The sequence below is a fragment of the Bufo bufo genome, chromosome 2 (genome assembly GCF_905171765.1).
Source record: "Bufo bufo chromosome 2, aBufBuf1.1, whole genome shotgun sequence".
NCBI lineage: Eukaryota > Metazoa > Chordata > Amphibia > Anura > Bufonidae > Bufo > Bufo bufo.
In genome coordinates this window covers 298951323-298972412 of record NC_053390.1, presented here as the reverse complement: position 1 = coordinate 298972412, position 21090 = coordinate 298951323, and the positions used below count along the sequence as shown (strand labels likewise).

Sequence of the window (21090 nt, the reverse complement as noted above, 5' to 3'; positions counted from 1 at the left end):
GCCTCCCACAGAGGACAGCTTGTCCTTACCTCTGGGCAGCCTGGCACACATGAGCAACTACATGGGCAGTGCCTGCGCAACGACAGCAGAGTTGCCCACATTTTAACGTGTGCTGACTACTGGGTGGCCACCCTGCTGGATCCCCATTACAAAGACAATGTGCCATCCTTAATTCCCTCACTGGAGCGTGATCGGAAGATGCGCGACTACAGGCGCACGCTGGTAGACGCGCTCCTGAGAGCATTCCTGACTGACGCCGGGGGACAAGTGGAAGCACAAGGCGAAGGCAGGGGAGGAAGAAGAGGTCGCCAACGCTTTGTCAGCACCAGCACCTCAGAAGACAGGGTTAGCATGGCCGACATGTGGAAATGCTTTGTCACCTCGCCGCAACAACCGGCCCCAACTGCTGATATGGAGTGTGTTAGCAGGAGGCAGCATTTGAACAACATGGTGGAACAGTACCTGTGCACACGACTACACGTACTGACTGATGGTTCTGCCCCATTCAACTTCTGGGTCTCCAAATTGTCCACATGGCCAGAGCTTGCCCTGTAGGCCTTGGAGGTGCTGGCCTGCCCTGCAGCCAGTGTACTCTCTCTGAACGTGTATTTAGCACGGCAGGAGGCTTCATTACAGACAGACGCAGCCGCCTGTCCACAGCCAACGTGGACAAGCTCACGTTCATTAAAATGAAACAGGCTTGGATCCCACAAGACTTGTCTGTACCTTGTGCAGAATAGACATTTATACCACCATCAAACATACATTATTGTACTCAAGTCAAGTGCAATGATTCTTTGTTTTATTTTTTTTTATTTGTCCCAATATTTTGGGGGCTACCTACCCAATATAAAATAAACATTGTTGGCTACCTGTTCCTCCTCCATTGCTGCCTCCACCTACAGCACCACATTCACCGCCTCCTCAACCTCCGACTCCATATCCACCTCCTTCTCTGAGTTATAGGTTAATAATTTGTAATTTTTAGTTATTTTATTTCATTTTAAGTTATTTCCCTATCCACATTTGTTTGCAGAGCAGTTGCCATGCTCTTAAGCACATTTTACTGCCTTTTACATCCCTCTAGCCTTTTCAAGGACTATTTTAGAGCCATTTTAATTAAAAAAAAGTGCCCTAAATTAAAAAAAATCTTATTTTCAATTGTCGGGTGACATTTTACAATTTTTGGCAAATACAAACCTCTGCTGTGCCTGGGGGACAGGGGCCTAAATCTCTCAAAATCCTCTGTTGTATTGCTGGGTGACATGAACCCCCTTTTGCCATGAATGAACCCCTGCTGTCCCTGCGTGACATGGGCCTCGTTCTCTCAAAATCCTCTGTTCTATTGCTGGGTGACATGAACCCACTTTTGCCGTGAATGAACCCCTGCTCTGCATTGCTGACAGGGAACTAAATTTAGTGAAAACATCTGTTACTGATCGGAAGATGCGCGACTACAAGCGCACGCTGATGATAGCTTTTTCACCTGACAGTGGGGGCACAGTGGAAGCACCAGGTGAAGGCAGAGGAGGAGGAAGAGGTCGCCAACGCAGCTGGGGCACCACCAGCACCTGAGAAGGCAGGGTTAGCATGGCCCAAATGTGGAAAAGCTTTGTCATCCTTGGAGGTGCTGACCTGCCCTGCAGCCAGTGTATAGTGTGAACGTGTGTTTAGCACGACAGAGAGCATTATCACAGGCCGCAGCCAATGTGGACCAGCTTACATTTATTAAAATGAACCAGGCATGGATCCCACAGGACTTGTCCGTACCTTGTGCAGAATAGACATTTATACCAGCCTCAACCATGCATTCTTGTACTCAAGTGCACTTATTCTTAGTTTTATTTTGTTATATGTCCCAATATTTTGGGGGATACCCCAATTTAAAAATAAAAAATAACACAAATCAGTGTTGGTTACCTATTCCTCCTTCACCGCCGCTTCCACTTACCCCGCCACGTCAACCTACACTGCCACATCCACCCATCCACCGCCTCCTCAACCTCCTACTCCTAGATCCAGATTGTTATTTTAATTTTTTCTGTATTTTATGTTATTTTAAGTCATTTCCCTATCCACATTTGTTTGCAGAACATTGCCATGCTCTTAAGCACATTTCGATGCCTTTGCAGCCCTCTAGCCCTTTCCAGGACTATTTTAGAGCCATTTTAGTGCCCAAAAGTTCGGGTCCCCATTGACTTCAATGGGGTTCGGGGTCAAGTTCGGGTCAAGTTCGGGTCCCGAACCCGAACTTTTTTTTCAAGTTCGGCCGAACCTGCCGAACCCGAACATTCAGGTGTCCGCTCAACTTTACCCAGAACATCTTGTGACAGTAGCTAGTGAGGGTTATATACTATAGTGTGTAATCAGACCAGACATTTGGTAATTTTGACCTGAGAGCACAGAGCGTGACCAGTCATTCTTTTCACCTGTTGAGTGCCTGAGAATTTAAAAAAGTATATTGACACAATGTGGTGAAGCAAACTGCACTGAGACTGAGTGATATTGTATGCAGAACTGTGGCCCACAACTATGCACACATTTTTTGAGGCCTGTAACTTAATACTGCCCTGATGGTGTACCATGAACTGTACTGTGGCCCACTTATATGCAACAAATCACATTTTGGGGTGTGTGACTAGAGTGGGTCCTAACTGGATTGCTGTCTAATTCACACACAGAAGGCAGTTATAAGAAGACTATTTACCAGCTTGTGTAACCACCAAGCATAGTGCCTCTGCCAAAGAGTGTAACCAGCAAGCACAGTGCCCCACCGGGGTGTGTATTCACCAAGCATTGTGCTTCAGTAAAAAACTATGAGAGAGACTGTATCCTCCACACTGGTTGCCTCAATACTGAGTAAACAGCTGTTCGCATTGTTCCTGAGTCTATGTCATTCTCATATGAGGTTCCAAGTTCATGTCAGAGGCAAGGGTCAATAAACAAAAACCTGTAAAGACTTAATTGCTGCTGCTTGGAGTACAGCATTGAAGAATTATAGAGTAGCAAATGCAACAGTATACATGTGAAACTCGAAAAATGTGAATATTGTGCAAAGTTCATTTATTTCAGTAAAGCAACGTAAAAGGTTGAAACTAACATATGAGATAGACTCATTACATGCAAAGCGAGATATTTCAAGCCTTTAATTGTTATAATTTGGATGATTATGGCTTACAGCTTATGAAACCCCAAAGTCTCAATTTTGAGGTCCCCTTTGCTCAGGGAGTATGGATTAATTACCTGACTAGAGGGTGACACTTTGAGCCTAGAATATTGAACCTTTTCACAAAATTCTAATTTTAAGCTGCATTAATGCAATTCCTTTTAATTTGCTTTACTGAAATAAATGGACTTTTGCATTATATTCAAATTTTTCGAGTTTCACCTGTATGGCAAGAAAGCAATTAGAAATAACAAGTAAAAAATATGACTTTGGCAGGTTGGCATCTTGGATGTTCTCTTCTGGACACTGTTTTGCACCAAAACAAAGGTGCGAGTGAGGTTGTGGCATTTATAGAATTTTTTTTTTAATAATCTGTATTGTTTAGTTTGACCTCTCAACATATTTGAATCTGAAAATGTTTTGTTCTCTTGAAAATTTAAATTTTATCACAAATCTCAAACTAGAAGAAACTAATAGTATAATAAATATGGTTTTGTTCTTTCTTCTTCTGTATTCTATATGTATTCAGGAATTTAGGAAGGATGCCCTTTGGTATATGGGCATATAAAATGTATATGCTGTACAAGTGTGTCTTTCCGCAGTACTCCTGTTATTATCAAGTTTCCTCTTCTGCTCTTCCCTTCCTGTTTTGGTTCACCGGCCCAAGCTGCCAGCAGGAGATTCCTTTGTAACAATTCAGCTTCGCCTGAATCTTTCTTGTTCCTGGCCGCAGTCCCATGTGTGTAAACAGGGAAGGGGCTGTAACCAACACCCCAAAGAAATATCACATCATACACAAAGCTAACGTCGCAAATAAATCTAAGTTTTACCGAGAAAGTCATTTCAGGCTGTATAGGTAATTGATGAAAAATTGGCTAAGAATTATAGCTCATAATATTTTTGTGTCATTTATGTAAAATGCTTGTTTCATTGCCAACTAATTTTGTTTTTTTTCTACTTATAGGGCTTCAATAAAGGACTTACATTTTTTATGTAACCCCAAGGATGTTTTGACTTGCCTGGACACTGCCTTATCCCAACGCCATGTATAACATGCTCCCAGCATGCTTGCTTTTATTGCTTTATCTTTTAGTGGAGCTCAATCTGTGTGAAGGTAAGTGAACTAATACACTTTACTATGCCTTTTATTTTTCATTATGATGACTAGGGATGAGCGAATCGACTTCGGGTGAAACATCCAAAGTCGATTCGCTCAACCCTAATGATGACTACATGGGTTTTGGTTCACACTACAATCCAAATTTGAATCTCAGAGCACTATATCCACAGTGCAGATGTAACATGCTTAGATTTCATTTACATCACTGCTCTTTGACTTGGGGCCCTAAAACAATTACACATTATCTTTTGAGATATTGGAAACAACAAGGTTGTGGTTAAAAATTTGTTTTTTGCTCTTAAAATCTCTAATATTATAGTAATTATATTCTGTATGAATGAAAATTATGATGGTTTAGTTGCTTAGTTAGAATAACCACAACACTATACTGTAAAATGTTATCTTTAGGGACATCCCATATCCCACCCATGTTCTCCTTTCTGTGTAGATCAGATTTGAATTTCTTTAGACTTCCTATGTTAGGGTACATTTGCATCTGCAGCAGCAGATCCAGCAGGCTGTTCCTTCAACATGGAGCAGCCTGCAGAATTTTAACCAATCTGGCATTGCCAGATTCTACAAGATAAGGGTACTTCCACACTAGCGTTAAAGTTTTCCAGTATTGAGTTCTGTCAGAGGGGCTCAATACCGGAAAAAAACGCATCAGTTTTGTCCAAATGCATTCTGAATGGAAAGCAATCCGTTCAGTATGCATCAGAATGACTTCAGTTCAGTCCCTTTTACGGTATTTGGCCGGAGAAAATGATATGCGTTTGCATACGGATTTCCGGATCCGACAGGGAGTTCCAGCAACAGAAATGTCTGCCGGATTCTTCTAACACTAGTGCGAAAGTACCCTAACCCTAAACGATAATGGGTCCAGCGGTGATCCAGACGCTTTCTGCCAGACAAAACCCAACAGCCAACATTTGTGTTGGATCAAGGTCCCAGATCAGACATGCCGCAGATGTGAACATACCCTAAAAATTAACGTAATAGCTTGTGCTATAACCACAGCACAGAATATAATATAAGCCTTCTTTATAGCCAGCATATACGAGAGAAAAAAGTATCCTAAAATATTTTATTTTTTTCAGCTGTTCTTCAGAGACCACAAATCTTCTTTTCAGCCAGTTATGCCACATACCTTACTGGAGAAGCTGTGTTTCTAGAGTGTCAAGCCGCAACTGACTTCACAATACATGGATATAAATTCTTCAAAAATAATCAAGAAGTTCGTAGAATGGAAGCACCTTCTCTGAACAAGTATAAGATAAGAGCAGCAAAAGGAAATGATGCTGGATCCTATACCTGTCTCTACTGGCTGTCAGATAGCAGAGGAAAGCAAGAATCAGAAATCAGCTTCCCTGTGTCTTTGTCTATAATAGGTAAGGAGCAGGTGCAACATTAACATACTACAGTACAGGTTTTTGGAAGTTTTGCATGTGTTTGAACTATGCTTTGCTATGAGAACTCATGGATATTAGGCATTTTTAGTGTTTTGTCTATAAGCAAGTCATAAACTATAATACTGTTGACTTAGGCCTCTTTCAGACGGGCGTTGTGGGAAAATGTGCGGGTGCGTTCCGGGAACACCCGCGATTTTTCCGCGCGAGTGCAAAACATTGTAATGCGTTTTGCACTCGCGTGAGAAAAATCGCGCATGTTTGGTACCCAAACCCGAACTTCTTCACAGAAGTTTGGGCTTGGGTTAGGTGTTGTGTAGATGTTATTATTTTCCCTTATAACATGGTTATAAGGGAAAATAATAGCATTCTGAATACAGAATGCTTAGTAGGTGATCAATTGAGGGTTAAAAAATAAATAAAAAATTAACTCACCTTCTCCTCTTCGCGTAGTTCCCGTCTCTTCTTTACTTCTCAAAAGATGAACTATCGGCTAAAGGACCTTTTGTGACGTCAGATCACATGCTCCAATCACATGGTACATCACCGTGGTGATGGACCATGTGATTGGAGCATGTGATCTGACGTCACCACAGGTCCTAGCCGATAGTTCATCTTTTGAGAAGTAAAGAAGAGATCGGGAACTACGCGAAGAGGAGAAGGTGAGTTAATTTATTTTTTATTTTTTTAACCCTCAATTGATCACCTACTAAGCATTCTGTATTCAGAATGCTATTATTTTCCCTTATAACCATATTATAAGGGAAAATAATACAGTGAATAGACTGTCACCTAGCAACCATGCGTGAAAATCGCACCGCATCCGCACTTGCTTGCGGATGCTTGCGATTTTCACGCAACCCCATTCACTTCTATGGGGCCTGCGTTGCGTGAAAAACGCAGAATATAGAGCATGCTGCGATTTTCACGCAACGCACAAGTGATGCGTGAAAATCACCGCTCATGTGAACAGCCCCATAGAAATGAATGGGTCGGTATTCAGTGCGGGTGCAATGCGTTCACCTACGCATCGCATCCGCGCGGAATACTCGCCCGTGTGAAAGGGGCCTAAGGGTGCACTCTCACAAGGTTGAATTTTCCGCAACAAAATATACACCATAAAGACATCACTCATGTTAGTCTATGGTCATGACAAGTGTCAATACTTGCGTTTTGTTCCTCTGCGGAATGTTAATGCAACTACTGCAAATAAGGTTTTGTTGCTGATTTTCTACGGCTGAATGTAAACCACACAGAAATCCGCAACATAATTTACAAACAAAATATCCATCCTATTCCATTGAGGAAAAATCTGCAACAAAACCCCCAGCATAATCATATATATATAAAAATGAGTTTCTGTCTGTCTGGACGTTCTTGCATGCATGACCAAACGACTGGACCGATCCTCACCAAATTTGGCACACAGGTGCATCAGGTGTCTGGAAAGGTTTTAGATCTCTAGGACTTACCGTTCCTTAGATATTCCCAAAAAATTACCTGCATTAGACAATAGAAGCCAGCAAGCCTTTCACTTAAATCCGAACTGCCATTTACACGGTCACATCTCCCTTATTAGCCAATAGAAGCTCGCAGGTCCTACTCCAGGTTGCCATAATTGATCACAGGTTTTAGCAGTTCGCAGGTCGTTAAATATTAAGTCATATGACGTATGACGGCACAACTACACTGCTACATGCATGGGGGCAGGGGCCACTATTAAACGGACGGGCGATGTGGTGTTCACTGTTAAAGGGGTGGGAACTAAGAAGGTCACTGATAAAGGGACAGGCACTGCGGAAATCACTGTTAAAGGGGCGGGCACTGTGGAGGTCAATGTTAAAGGGGAGAAACTGTGGAGGTCACTGTTAAAGGGGCAGGCACTGTGGAGGTCACTGTTAAATGGGTGGTCACTATTTAAGGGATGGGCAATGTGGAGGTCACTGTTAAAGGGGCAGGCATTGTAGAGGTCACTGTTAAAAGGGCATGCAGTACGGAGGTCACTGTTAAAGGGGCGGGCACTGTGAAGTTCATTGTTAAAGGGGCAGCCACTATGAAGGTCACTGTTAAAGGGGTGGTCAATGTTAAAGGGGCGGACACTGTTAAAGGATCGGGCCCTGTGGAGGACACTGTTAAATGGGCCGGCACTGTGGAGGTCACTGTTAAAGTGGCTGGCAGTGTGCAGGTCACTGATAAAGATGCGGTCACTGTTAAAGGGGCGGGCACTGTGGAGGTCAATGTTAAAGGGACAGGCACTGTGGAGGTCACTGTTAAAGGGGCAGGCACTGTGGAGGTCAATGTTAAAGGGGCGGCCACTTTGGAGGTCAATGTTAAAGGAGCGGGGATTGTGAACAACACATAATGCAACAACACTCTACAAACCAAATAAAGTACAAATGTATATTGTATTGCAAATGCTATGCTAATAAATTAGAGATGCTTAGCAAATACATTTTGTACAAAATTATTTGAGCCCGTCTGCCGCACGCCAAGGCGATCTCTATAAGACGGGTCCTAACACTAAACTCACTTCTTGAGTGCCATACCAGCGACCATGAAATTCAGGAAGTGTAGGTCCCACATGCATGCTGGGCCCCTTTTGGTTTATATCTCTATGGTGCCAAAATGGGACAGGCATTGTGGAGATCACTTCTAAAGAGGCGGGCACTGTGGAGGTCAGTGTTATCGGGGAAACTGTTGATATCATTTTATTAAACACGGAAACATAAAATGAAATAGATGAAATATACCCATGCAAAGCCGGGTCCTTCTGCTAGTCCTTAATAAAAAAAACAACTTTGAAAAATCCACAACTGCAAATTTTGTTGCAGAACATACAACTACGTTTGAGTGTACCCTAAGGCTGCTTTAATACAGGCAGTGTTTGGTTCAGTTATTTTCATCAGTGATTGTAAGCTAAAATCAGTAGTGAAGCCTCCACATAGATATGGTATAAGCTGTTCTGTATTTTTGCCCTGCACCTGATTTTGGCTCACAATCGGTGATGGAAATCACTGACCAAACACTGTATGTGTAAAAGTGGCCATACCACTTGTGTTGATGTCAGGACACATCTCACTGTTCCTAAGGCGTGATGGGACAGCAGTTGTTACATGACAAATCAGTAAGTAGGATTTAAAAATGGGGGATAGGAGGATAGGAGAAAACTGTGGGGGGGGGGCGGGGGAATCCAAGGAAGGAGAAAACAGTGGTAAATAAAACATTGTGTTAAATGTAAAAAATGTAAATGTAGAAATATTAGGTATTGCCGCGTTTGTAACAACCTGCTCTATAAAAATACCACATGACCTAACCCCTCGGGTGAGCACCGTAAAAAAAAAAAAAAAAACGGTGTTAAAAAAGCCATTTTTGTCACCATACATCACAAAAAGTGTACTAGCAGGTGATCAAAAAGTCATATGCACCCCAAAAAAGTTCCAATAAAACCGTCATCTCATACGGCAAAAATCATACCCCACCTAAGACAATCGCCCAAAAACTGAAAAAACTATGGCTTTTAGACTATGGAGACACTAAAACATGATTTTTTTTGTTTAAAAAAATGATATCATTGTGTAAAACATATACATATTAGGAATTGCCACATCCGTAACAACCTCCTCTATAAAAATATCACATGACCTATCCCCTCAGATGAACACAGTAAAAAAAAAATATTTAACGGTGTCAAAAAAGCAATTTTTTGTCACCTTCCATCACAAAAAGTGTAATGGCAAGTGATTAAAAAGTCATATGCACCCCAAAATAGTGCCAATCAAACCGTCATCTCATCCCGCAAAAATCATACCCTTCCTAAGACAATCGCCCAAAAACTGAAAAAACTATGTCTCTCAGACTATGGAGACATTAAAAAAGTATATATTTTTTTTAAATGATAACTGTCACGGGTGCAGTGATGGGAATCAAGATAGAGCGGAGGTATACCCCTTGAGCTGCCACCCGGTCCCCTGTCCCTGCCTACTTGCACCACCCGCCCTAGGTGACGGAGCGCAACTGGGCGACAGTCCCTAACCTACTAAGTGCAAGCAGAGAGAAAGAGACAGCAGGGAAGAGGACAGCCACTGAGAAATTACAATAAGCGGACAAGAGGTAGAACAAAAACTGAAGGTGAGGCGGGTCAACTAGCTGAGGTCAGTCCAGAAGGTCACGTCAGAACAAGGGAAGAGGCAAAGACAAATCCGTAAACTAGCCGAGGTCAAAATCCGAGAGGTAGCGTCAAGGTACAGGGAGCAGGCAGAAGAGGTGTCAAGAGGCGGATCGAGGTTCAATTCCAGAAGTAGCTTAATAACAATAAAGTACACAGCCTATAGGACAAAAATCACAGGCAACCTGTAGCCAGCAGGCCGCCTGTATTTATAGTGGGGAGTGAGGGTCATGTGACGTGGCCAGCATCACATGACCGACAGACAGACAAGTTGAGCACTGAGTGATCAGCTCGGCGCTCAAGGCAGACCTAGGAGCAGGGAGCCTCCCAGCTAGCAAAGCCGCCCTGGGAATGAGGCCAAACACAGATCCTTGCTCCCGAAGCTAAGCAGCAGGTCTGTTACGCCCCGTTACAGATATCATTGTGTAAAACTTACATAAATAAAAAAAGTATACGTATTAGGTATTGCCATGTCTGTAATAACCTGCTATAAAAAATATCACATGACCTAACCCCTAAGGTGAACAACGTAAAAAAAAAATGAATACGGTGTCAAAAAAGCAATTTTTTGTCACCTTGCATCACAAAAAGTGTAATACCAAAGTCATACGCACCCTAACGTAGTGCCAATCAAACCGACATCTCATCCTGCAAAAAATGAGGCTCTACCTAAGACAATCGCCTCCAAAATAAAATAAAAACTAGGGATCTCAGAATATGGAGACACTGAAACATGATTTTTTATTTTTTTTAAATGCTGTTATCGTGTTGAACATAAATAAGTAAAATAAATTATACATATTAGGTATCACCGCGTCCGTAACAACCTGCTCTATAAAAATACCACATGATCTATCCTGTCCGATGAACATTGTAAATAAAATAAAAAAAAAACGGTGCCAAAACAGCTATTTTTTGTTATCTTGCCTCACAAAAAGTGTAATATAGAGCGACCAAAAATCATATGTATCCTAAAATGTACCAACAAAACTGCCACCTTATCCCGTAGTTTCCAAAATTGGGTATTTTTTTGGAGTTTCCACTCTAGGGGTGCATCAGGGGGTCTTCAAATGTGACATGGCAGCTTAAAATTATCCCAGTGAAATCTGCCTTCCAAAAATCATATGGCGTTGGCGTTCCTTTCCTTCTGCGCCATGCCGTGTGCCTGTACAGCAGTTTACAACTACATATGGGGTGTTTCTGTAAACTACAGAATCAGGGCAATAAATATTGAGCTTTGTTTGGCTGTGAACCCTTGCTTTGTTAGTGGGAATTTTTTTAAAATAGAAAATAGAAAATCTGTTAAAAAAGTGAAATTTCATCTCCATTTTTCATTAATTGTTGTGGAACACCTAAAGGGTTAACAAAGTTTGTAAAATCAGTTTTGAATACGTTAAGGGGTGTAGTTTCTAAATTGGGGTCGCTTTTTTGGAGTTTCTACTCTAGGGGTGCCTCAGGGGGTCTTCAAATTTGACATGGCAGCTTAAGGCTGCGTTCACACGGGCGAGATTTCCGCGCGGGTGCAATGCGGTAGGTGAACGCATTGCACCCGCACTGAATCTGGACCCATTCATTTCAATGGGGCTGTTCAGATGAGCGATGATTTTCATGCATCACTTATGCGTTGCGTGAAAATCGCAGCATGCTCTATATTCTGCGTTTTTCACGCAACGCAGGCCCCATAGAAGTGAATGGGGTTGCGTGAAAATCGCAAGCATTCGCAAGCAAGTGCGGATGCGGTGCGATTTTCACGCACGGTTGCTAGGTGACTGTCTATACACTGTATTATTTTCCCTTATAACATGGTTATAAGGGAAAATAATAGCATTCTGAATACAGAATGCTTAGTAGAAGGTCAATTGAGGGTTAAAAAATAAAAAAAATTAACTCACCTTGTCCTCTTGTTCGCGTAGTTCTCCCGGTCTTTAGTTCTTTAAAAAGATGAACTATGGGCTAAAGGACCTTTGATGACGTAAGATCACATGCTCCAATCACATGGTCCATCACCGCGGTGATGGACCATGTGATTGGAGCATGTGATCTTACGTCATCAAAGGTCCTTTAGCCCATAGTTCATCTTTTGAGAAGTAAAGAAGAGACCGGGACTTACGCGAACAAACGGAGAAGGTGAGTTAATTTTTTTTATTTTTTTTAACCCTCAACTGATCACCTACTATGCATTCTGTTTTCAGAATGCTATTATTTTCCCTTATAACCATGTTATAAGGGAAAATAATAACATCTACACAACACCGAACCCAAACCTGAACTTCTGTGAAGAAGTTCGGGTCTGGGTACCACAGTCGGTTTTTTTATCACGCGCGTGCAAAACACATTGCACACGCACGATAAAAACTGAACAACGGAACGCAATCGCAGTCAAAACTGACTGCAATTGCATTCCTACTCGCGCGGGTTTGCCGCAACACACCGGGACGCATCCGGAACTAATCCGGACACGCTCGTGTGAACCCAGCCTAAAATTATCCCAGTGATGTCTGATTTCCAAAAACCATATAGCATTCCTTTACTTCTGCGCAATGCTGTGTGCCCATACAGCAGTTTACGACCACATATGGGGTGTTTCTGTAAACTACAGAATCAGGGCCATAAATATTGAGTTTTGTTTGGCTGTTAACCCTTGCTTTGTTAGTGGGAAAAAATTGATTAAAATGGATGCCATAAAATGCCAAAAAAGTGAAATTCTGAAATTTCATCTCCATTTTCCATTAATTATTGTGGAACACCTAAAGGGTTAACAAAGTTTGTAAAATCAGTTTTGAATACCTTGAGGGGTGCAGTTTCTAAAATGGGGTCATTTTTTCAGTTGTTTCTATTATGTAAGCCTCACAAAGTGACTTCAGACCTGAACTGGTCCTCAAAAAGTGGGTTTTGGAAATTTTCTTAAAAAAATGTCAAGATTTGCTTCTAAACTTCTAAGCCTTCTAACGTCTTCAAAAACTAAAATGGCATTCCCAAAATGATCCAAACATGAAGTAGACATATGGGGAAAGTAAAGTAGTAACTTTTTTGGAGTTTTTACAATCTATTGTAAAATTAGAGAAATTGAAATTTGCAAATTTGCAAATTTTTCCAAACTTTTGGTAAATTGGGTAATTTTAAAAAAATAAAATGAAATTTTTTGACTCAATTTTACCACCGTCATGAAGTACACTATGTGACGAGAAAACAATCTCAGAATGGCCTGGATAAGTAAAAGTGTTTTAAAGTTATTACCACATAAATTGACATATGTCAGATTTGCTAAAAATGCCCTGGGCTGAAAGGTGAAAAATGGCTTGGTCCTGAAAGGGTTAAACAATAAGAAGCTAATGAAAATAAAAAAAACATTAACTATGATGGTACTTCCTGCCGTCTTTTTTACAAAAAATGTCCAGGCCTCTTTCATAACACATTTTTTGTTTCAGTTAAATTGAGTTTAATTTACATAGATTTCTTTAAAAAAAAAAATGCCAAAAGTGCATCCATTTTGTCTAATCTGCATTCCTGACAGTTATTTCAACTGGATAGGAGACCAAGGATGTTTTATCACCCAGTAAAAAAAGAAAACCAATGTGGTGCCTTCAGTTGATATCAGGTAAAAAACCTATTGAAAATAACAGGAGGATAAGGGTACTTTCACACTTGCGGCAGGACGGATCCGATATGCTGTTCACCATGTCGTATCCGTCCATCCGCTATTTTGCCGTGCCGCCGCTCCGTTCCTATTGACTATAATGGGGACGGGGCAGAGCTCCGGCGCAGCACGGCGGTGCATGGCGAAAGCCGCCGGACTAAAAAGTCGGACATGCAGGACTTTTTAGTCTGGCGGCTTTCGCCGTGCACCGCCGTGCTGCGCCGGAGCTCCGCCCCCGTCCCCATTATAGTCAATAGGAACGGAGCGGCGGCACGGCAAAATAGCGGAAGGACGGATCCGACATGGTGAACAGCATGTCGGATCCGTCCTGCCGCAAGTGTGAAAGTACCCTTAGTTAAAGATGCATGCAGTGGAGTAAAATTAAGGACCTATCCTCAGAATGCCAGCAATATCAGATTGTTGGGGGTTTCACTCCCAGCAAGAAGGATGAGCGAACTGGTTCAGTCCGAACCGAATTCGGTCCAAAGGTTGCTATTTTTCGGACGGCAGACAAACCCGAATCTTTCCGGGTTTGTTTCAGACGAATCCACCAAAAAGCCACATAGTGCCATTTTAGTGCACATGTCGGCAGGAAAAAAGCACTAGGGAGGAAAAAGAAGTGTTCTCATATGACCATTCGAGGAAGGGGGGGAATTGGCTGACGGACAGCCTGGATGAGCCAATCAGTGTTGCAGCAGGCAGGGAGGTGTCCTGGCAGAATGAGCAGAATGTCATTCTGTGCTGGGCTGTGAATGAGGGTGGTTGGGCCTTACAGAGTCTGCCAGGAAAATGATCTTAGGGAGTCAGGGACAAATCAATCAAGGACAGTCAGAAATCAATCATTCAAGCTTATTGACAGGAAAAGCAAAGAAAAAGTCTAGGATTGCAAAGAAGAATAGAATTTGTTGTGTATATTAGAATGAAGCAGGGCAGCTGACGGACAGGGAGAGAGGAGGCAGGACTTGTGGCTGTGTCTGCTATCAGGAGTGCAGGTGCACCTCAAAAGCAGCTACCTGCAAGCAAATATTTTTATTTTGTTTTCCCATTTTCACGGAAATCCTTTTTTCTTTGTGGGGTTCAAAATATAATTAACCATTTTATATATACGGATGGAGTAGAGTTAACACTCCTGTTTTCTGAGATTTCTGAGTTGTGTTATCTAATAATCTAAGCAAACACCTTCAATTGATTTTCAATGGCTTTTGTCTCAAGATAATGCGATGCGTTAAGAAATTTGAGTTAAGAGCTGGAGTGCTAATCCTGCTACATCTGTGTATATATATATATATATATACATATATATATATATATATATATATATATATATATATAATTACTGCAGCAATACCTATGGTGTGGCAGCAATCTACCTGTGTGTGTTAAGTTGAAATTGAGCGTCATGCCTTTAATTGTCCATGTTCAGTTTCCAGGTGGTTGCAATTTCATTACTTTTTTGGGGGGTTCTTTCAATTTAATTACGCAGCATATACAGATGTAGCAGGGTTAACACACAAACTCAACTCAAATTTCTTAACTTGCGTTATCTTAAGACAAAATCCATTGAAAAGCAATTGAAGGTGTTTGCTTAATGCATTTAGTTTAGATAACATGTCTCATAAAGCATGTGTGTTAACTCTACAACATCAGTATACTTGATTACTGCAGCAATATCCATGGTGTGGCAGCAATCTACATAAGATAAGATGCCTTTATTGTCACTATACAATACAATAAATACAATGCACAATACAATGAAATGTTGTTTGGAGCAATCCTAAATACCATGGACAGAGGAACAAAGAACTGACATTTACAGTGCTGCCCATAATTATTCATACCCCATTATTGTGGGGAAAAAAACATTTCTCAGCTTTTATTTACATTTGAGCAAAAAATACAAGATGTTCCGCACTGTGGAAAATCTCAGAGGACGTGGTCGGAAGCCAAAAGTGACACCTGTGCTGGCCAGGAGGATAGTTAGAGAGGTGAAAAAGAATCCAAGGATCACCACCAAGGCCATCCTGGTGAATCTGGGCTCTGCTGGTGGCAATGTCTCAAGGCAGACAATCCAACGGACACTGCACAATGCAGAACAAGGAGGACGCCACTTCTCCAGATAAGGCACAAAAAAGCTCGCTTGGCCTTTGCAAAAGCTCATCTGGACAAAGAAGAAGACTTCTGGTCTTCTGTGTTATGGTCAGATGAAACAAAAATGGAATTATTTGGCCACAATGATGTTTCCTTCATTTGACGTAAAAAAGGAGAAGCCTTCAACCCAAAGAACACCATTCCCACTGTCAAACATGGTGGTGGGAACCTAATGCTTTGGGGGTGTTTTTCAGCCAATGGACCAGGGAACCTAATCACAGTAAACGGCACCATGAAAAAAGAGCAATACATGAAGATTCTCAACGACAACATCAGGCAGTCTGCAGAGAAACTTGGCCTTGGGCACCAGTGGACATTTCAGCATGACAATGATCCAAAACACACAGCAAAAGTGGTGAAGAAATGGTTAGCAGACAACAACATTAACGTTTTGGAGTGGCCCAGCCAGAGTCCAGACTTGAATCCAATTGAGAATCTGTGGATGGAGCTAAAGATCAGGGTGATGGCAAGAAGACCCTCCAACCTGAAAGATTTGAAGCTCATTGCTAAAGAATCTGAATGGGCAAAAATACCTGTGGAGACATGCAAAAAGCTGGTCTGCAATTATAGGAAGCGTTTGATTGCTGTAATAGCCAATAAAGGTTTTTCTATTGATTATTGAGAAGGTTATGAATAATTTTGGACTGGACAGTTTTTGCTCAAATGTAAATAAAAGCTGAGAAATGTTTTTTTTCCCACAATAATGCCTCTTGTACATTGTCTTATTATCTTTTGGGAGACACCTATGCCATTTCCCGTAAAAAAAATTACTTGCTGGTTGAATAAAAGTAACTTTAAGTAAAAATTTTCCAGGGGTATGAATAATTATGGGCAGCACTGTAAATTAAAGTATTATAGTAGAAAAAAGAAACACATTGCACTAGGAAGCATTACTATTCACAGTTCATAGCATATGTATAGCAAGAGCAAAGTAGGAAGTGCTTATGAATATACACTCACCTAAAGAATTATTAGGAACACCATACTAATACGGTGTTGGACCCCCTTTTGCCTTCAGAACTGCCTTAATTCTACGTGGCATTGATTCAACAAGGTGCTGCTAGCATTCTTTAGAAATGTTGGCCCATATTGATAGGATAGCATCTTGCAGTTGATGGAGATTTGAGGGATGCACATCCAGGGCACGAAGCTCCCGTTCCACCACATCCCAAAGATGCTCTATTGGGTTGAGATCTGGTGACTGTGGGGGCCATTTTAGTACAGTGAACTCATTGTCATGTTCAAGAAACCAATTTGAAATGATTCGAGCTTTGTGACATGGTGCATTATCCTGCTGGAAGTAGCCATCAGAGGATGGATACATGTTCTCATTCTGTTTACGCCAAATTCGGAGTCTACCATTTAAATGTCTCAACAGAAATCGAGACTCATCAGACCAGGCAACATTTTTCCAGTCTTCAACAGTCGAATTTTGGTAAGCTCGTGCAAATTGTAGCCTCTTTTTCCTATTTGTAGTGGAGATTAGTGGTACCTGGTGGGGTTTTCTGCTGTTGTAGCCCATCCGCCTCAAGGTTGTGCGTGTTGTGGCTTTACAAATGCTTTGCTGCATACCTCGGTTGTAACGAGTGGTTATTTCAGTCAACGTTGCTCTTCTATCAGCTTGAATCAGTCGGCCCATTCTCCTCTGACCTCTAGCATCCACAAGGCATTTTTGCCCACAGGACTGCTGCATACTGGATGTTTTTCCCTTTTCACACCATTCTTTGTAAACCCTAGAAATGGTTGTGCGCTAAAATCCCAGTAACTGAGCAGATTGTGAAATACTTAGACCGGCCCGTCTGGTACCAACAACCATGCCACGCTCAAAATTGCTTAAATCACCTTTCTTTCCCATTCTGACATTCAGTTTGGAGTTCAGGAGATTGTCTTGACCAGGACAACACCCTTAAATGCATTGAAGCAACTGCGATGTGATTGGTTGACTAGATAATTGCATTAATGAGAAATAGAACAGGTGTTCCTAATAATTCTTTAGGTGAGTGTATATACAAACTAATTCAGACACCACTGCAGACAAGAAATCATCATTAGTGTTGAGCACAAATATTCGTATTACAAATTTTTTTCGCGAATATCGGCACTTCGAGAATTCGCAATTAGAATATAGTGTAATGGCGAATATTCGTTTTTTTTGGTTTGTTTTTTAACACAGTACACATCAGGTGATCATCCCTCCCTTCTTCTAGCTTGGGGGCTGATGAGAAGGCTTTGTCACAGTTTAGCAACATCCCTAGCAACCAATAGAAAAGTTGCCTACCCCTTCACTATATAAATTAAGACAATCCCCAGCAGCCATTTTGTGGAGTTGCATGTGAGAGAGAGAGAGGAGCTTGAATACTGCACTGTGCTTTTTCAAATTCCATTCAAAATCACATATAAATAATCCAGATAGTTAGTGTTAGATAGTAATAGGGAATTGTGTAGCTGAATAGCTGATAGGGTCCACTGCAGGGTGTAGTGTAGGTTATAGAGATAGTTAGCTGAAATATATAATCCACATAGCTAGTGTTAGATAGTATAGGTTATAGTGTATGGCAGGAAAATAAATGTGCTATGTCCATGTGAGAGAGATTTCTCTGCTGTCCATACATACATGCTACAGAAATGGTGCTGTGATGTCCCAACAATACTAAGTTCAACAATCAGTGTTAGGCTACTTTCACACTTGCGTTCGGAGCGGATCCGTCTGGTGTCTGCACAGACGGATCCGCTCCTATAATGCAAACGATGGGATCCGTTCAGAACGGATCCGTCTGCATTATATTTCAGAAAAAAAAATAAGTGTGAAAGTTAGTCAGACGGATCCGTCCAGACTTTGCATTGAAAGTCAATGGGGGACGGATCCGTTTGAAATTGCACCATATTGTGTCATCTTCAAACGGATCCGTCCCCGTTGACTTACATTGTAAGTCTGGACGGATCCGTTTGGCTCCGCATGGCCAGGCGGACACCCGAACGCTGCAAGCTGCGTTTGGGTGTCCGCCTGCTGAGCAGAACGGAGGCCAAGCGGAGTCAGACTGAGGCATTCTGAGCGGATCCGCATCCACTCAGAATGCATTGGGGCTGTACGGATGCGTTCGGGGCCGCTTGTGAGAGCCTTCAAACGGAACTCACAAGCGGAACCCCGAACGCAAGTGTGAAAGTAGCCTAATATTGTCAGACCTGATTAAAGGTGAAGTTGTATGTATTGCGCTAAAATATTCGAATCAATAGTGGCGATTTGCGCGATCTCGAATACTTTGAAAAACTCTATCTGCATATAAATCTATTGTTATGACATGCATGGAATTTTAATCTAAAATAGTGCTGTAATGTACAATTACTTACCGTGATCAGGAGTTCTACCTCACTATCTCGATAGTTGCTGCCAACCATTTTCCTCACTTATGTAGCTAATAGTGTGTGCGTGCGTGCGTACATGCGTGCATAATAGCGCAATCGAAAAGAATATCATGAATATCACGAATATTTGGCGAATATTCGCCTAAATATTCGTGATATATTACAAATTCGAATATTGCCCCTGTCGCTCATCACGGGGTCACAAATGCAGCAGTCTGTGGTAGTTTCTATCCTAGGAAGGGGCAGTATGTCAAGTTGAAACTGAGTGGCACACCTCAATCGTCCGTTTATGTATTTTCAGTTTCCAGACGGTTGAAATTTAAATGTTTTTTGGGATTGTTAAATTTAATTAAAACAGCATATATATGTGATTACTACATGACACAAGGTATAGCAGCAATCTACCTGTGTGTATTAAGGAGAAACTGAGTGTCAGGCCTCAATTGTCCATTTCCATGAATTCTATTTCCATAAGGTTGGAATTTAAAGGGGTTATCCAAAACCTATAATTCCCCCCCATGTGCCCGGGCTCCTCAAACAGATTGTACTCATCTTGCTCCCCAGCGCCCATGTTGCTTCTGATGCGGGCACGGCTGCGCTGCATATCCCTGTCGCGAGGATGAAAACATCTGGCAACGGGGGCAGCCAATAGCAGGCCGCGACGGGAACGAGCATCACTGGCATCGCGGGTGACATCACAGGCATCAGAAGCGTCACGGGACCTTGGCGCGGTGCTCAGGCTCAGACATGTCCTCCAAGCAGAATATGCTGGCTAATCTCTCAATTTTACACCAGTATGATGGTTAGTAAGACCGCAGTGTGCACCTGTTTTTGTTTTTGTTATATTATTTTTACTGTTTATTACATCCACACATTTGCTATCCTGTGTAGGATGTCCATTGTGTTACTTGTGGTCCGCTGCAGGCATCCTCCATTGTATACATTTTTGCTGGGGATTGCCATTAGCAGCGGACCACAAGTGCAGGATCTGCTCCCCCTGTATAGATGCACCACTGCATATGGGGTTGAGCCCTTCCTGCTTTCTAACACCACGCCAATCTGTAGTGATTATATTCAAACTAGCAGCATATATAAGTGTTTGCTACACCAATACACAGGGTAGTGCACAACATTATCTGAGATGCCCAAAAATGTCTGGGCTATGTAAAGGTTCCAAACGAAAGACCAAGAGCCAGAATGTGGGTAGTAGCAGCACCATCTATCAGGTCAACAGTTGTGGTAATAGAAGGCTGCAGTTGTCCTTGCTGGCTTCGGTAAGGCGCAACATTATAGTTGAGGAGAAAGAGGATGACTGAGGATTGGATAGCTCACTCCCCCTCTCAGTCACAACAGGATGACATGGAAGCAACTTCGGAGCCAGTGGTCACAGCATTTTTCCTCCTCCTTGCAGCCCTAAAGAAGGCTTTCAGTGCCTCTTTCTAGAGGGGTGCCTTCCTTTTGCTGTCTGTCTGCTTACCTACCATCACGTTGTGTATGGCTGCTTCAACCTGCATTATACTGATAATGCCACTAATAACACCGAGTGTGTTTAAACATCATCTGCCCCCAATATGGTACAATTTTTGGAATATTTCAAAAAGGACAAAGCATGAGACATTTTCCTGTGGAGTGTCTTTTTAACTCCTTTAACTCCAAATCTGACCAGTGTCACTTTAAGTGCTGATAACTTTAAAACGGTTTGACTTATCCAGGCCATTCTGAGATTGTTTTTTCGTCACATATTGTACTTCATGACACTGGTAAAATGAAGTAAAAAAAAATAATTTTTATTTATAAAAAAATACCAAATTTACTAAAAATTTTGAAAAAATTGCAAATTTTTACGTTTCAATTTCTCTACTTCTATAATACATAGTAATACCTCCAAAAAGAGTTATTACTTTACATTCCCCACATTTCTAATTCATGTTTGGATTATTTTGGGAATGATATTTTATTTTTTGGGGCTTAGAAGTTTAGAAGCAAATCTTGAAATATTTCAGAAATATTCAAAAACCCAATTTTTAGGGACCAGTTCAGGTCTGAAGTCACTTTGCGAGGCTTACATAATAAAAACCACCCAAA

General features: G+C 41.7%; 1 protein-coding gene across 1 annotated transcript in view; it reads left to right on the top strand.

Moving 5' to 3' along the window:
* The first annotated feature begins 3829 nt into the window (after nucleotides 1-3829).
* The window catches only part of LOC120988980 (Fc receptor-like protein 5), a 98772-nt gene continuing 81511 nt past the window's right edge, over nucleotides 3830-21090 (top strand). Inside the window, exons 1-3 of the mRNA XM_040416802.1 lie at nucleotides 3830-4022; nucleotides 4131-4280; nucleotides 5384-5674. Coding sequence (XP_040272736.1) covers nucleotides 4211-4280; nucleotides 5384-5674 — 361 coding nt within the window. The 5' untranslated portion in view covers nucleotides 3830-4022; nucleotides 4131-4210. The remainder of the gene's footprint in view (nucleotides 4023-4130; nucleotides 4281-5383; nucleotides 5675-21090) is intronic.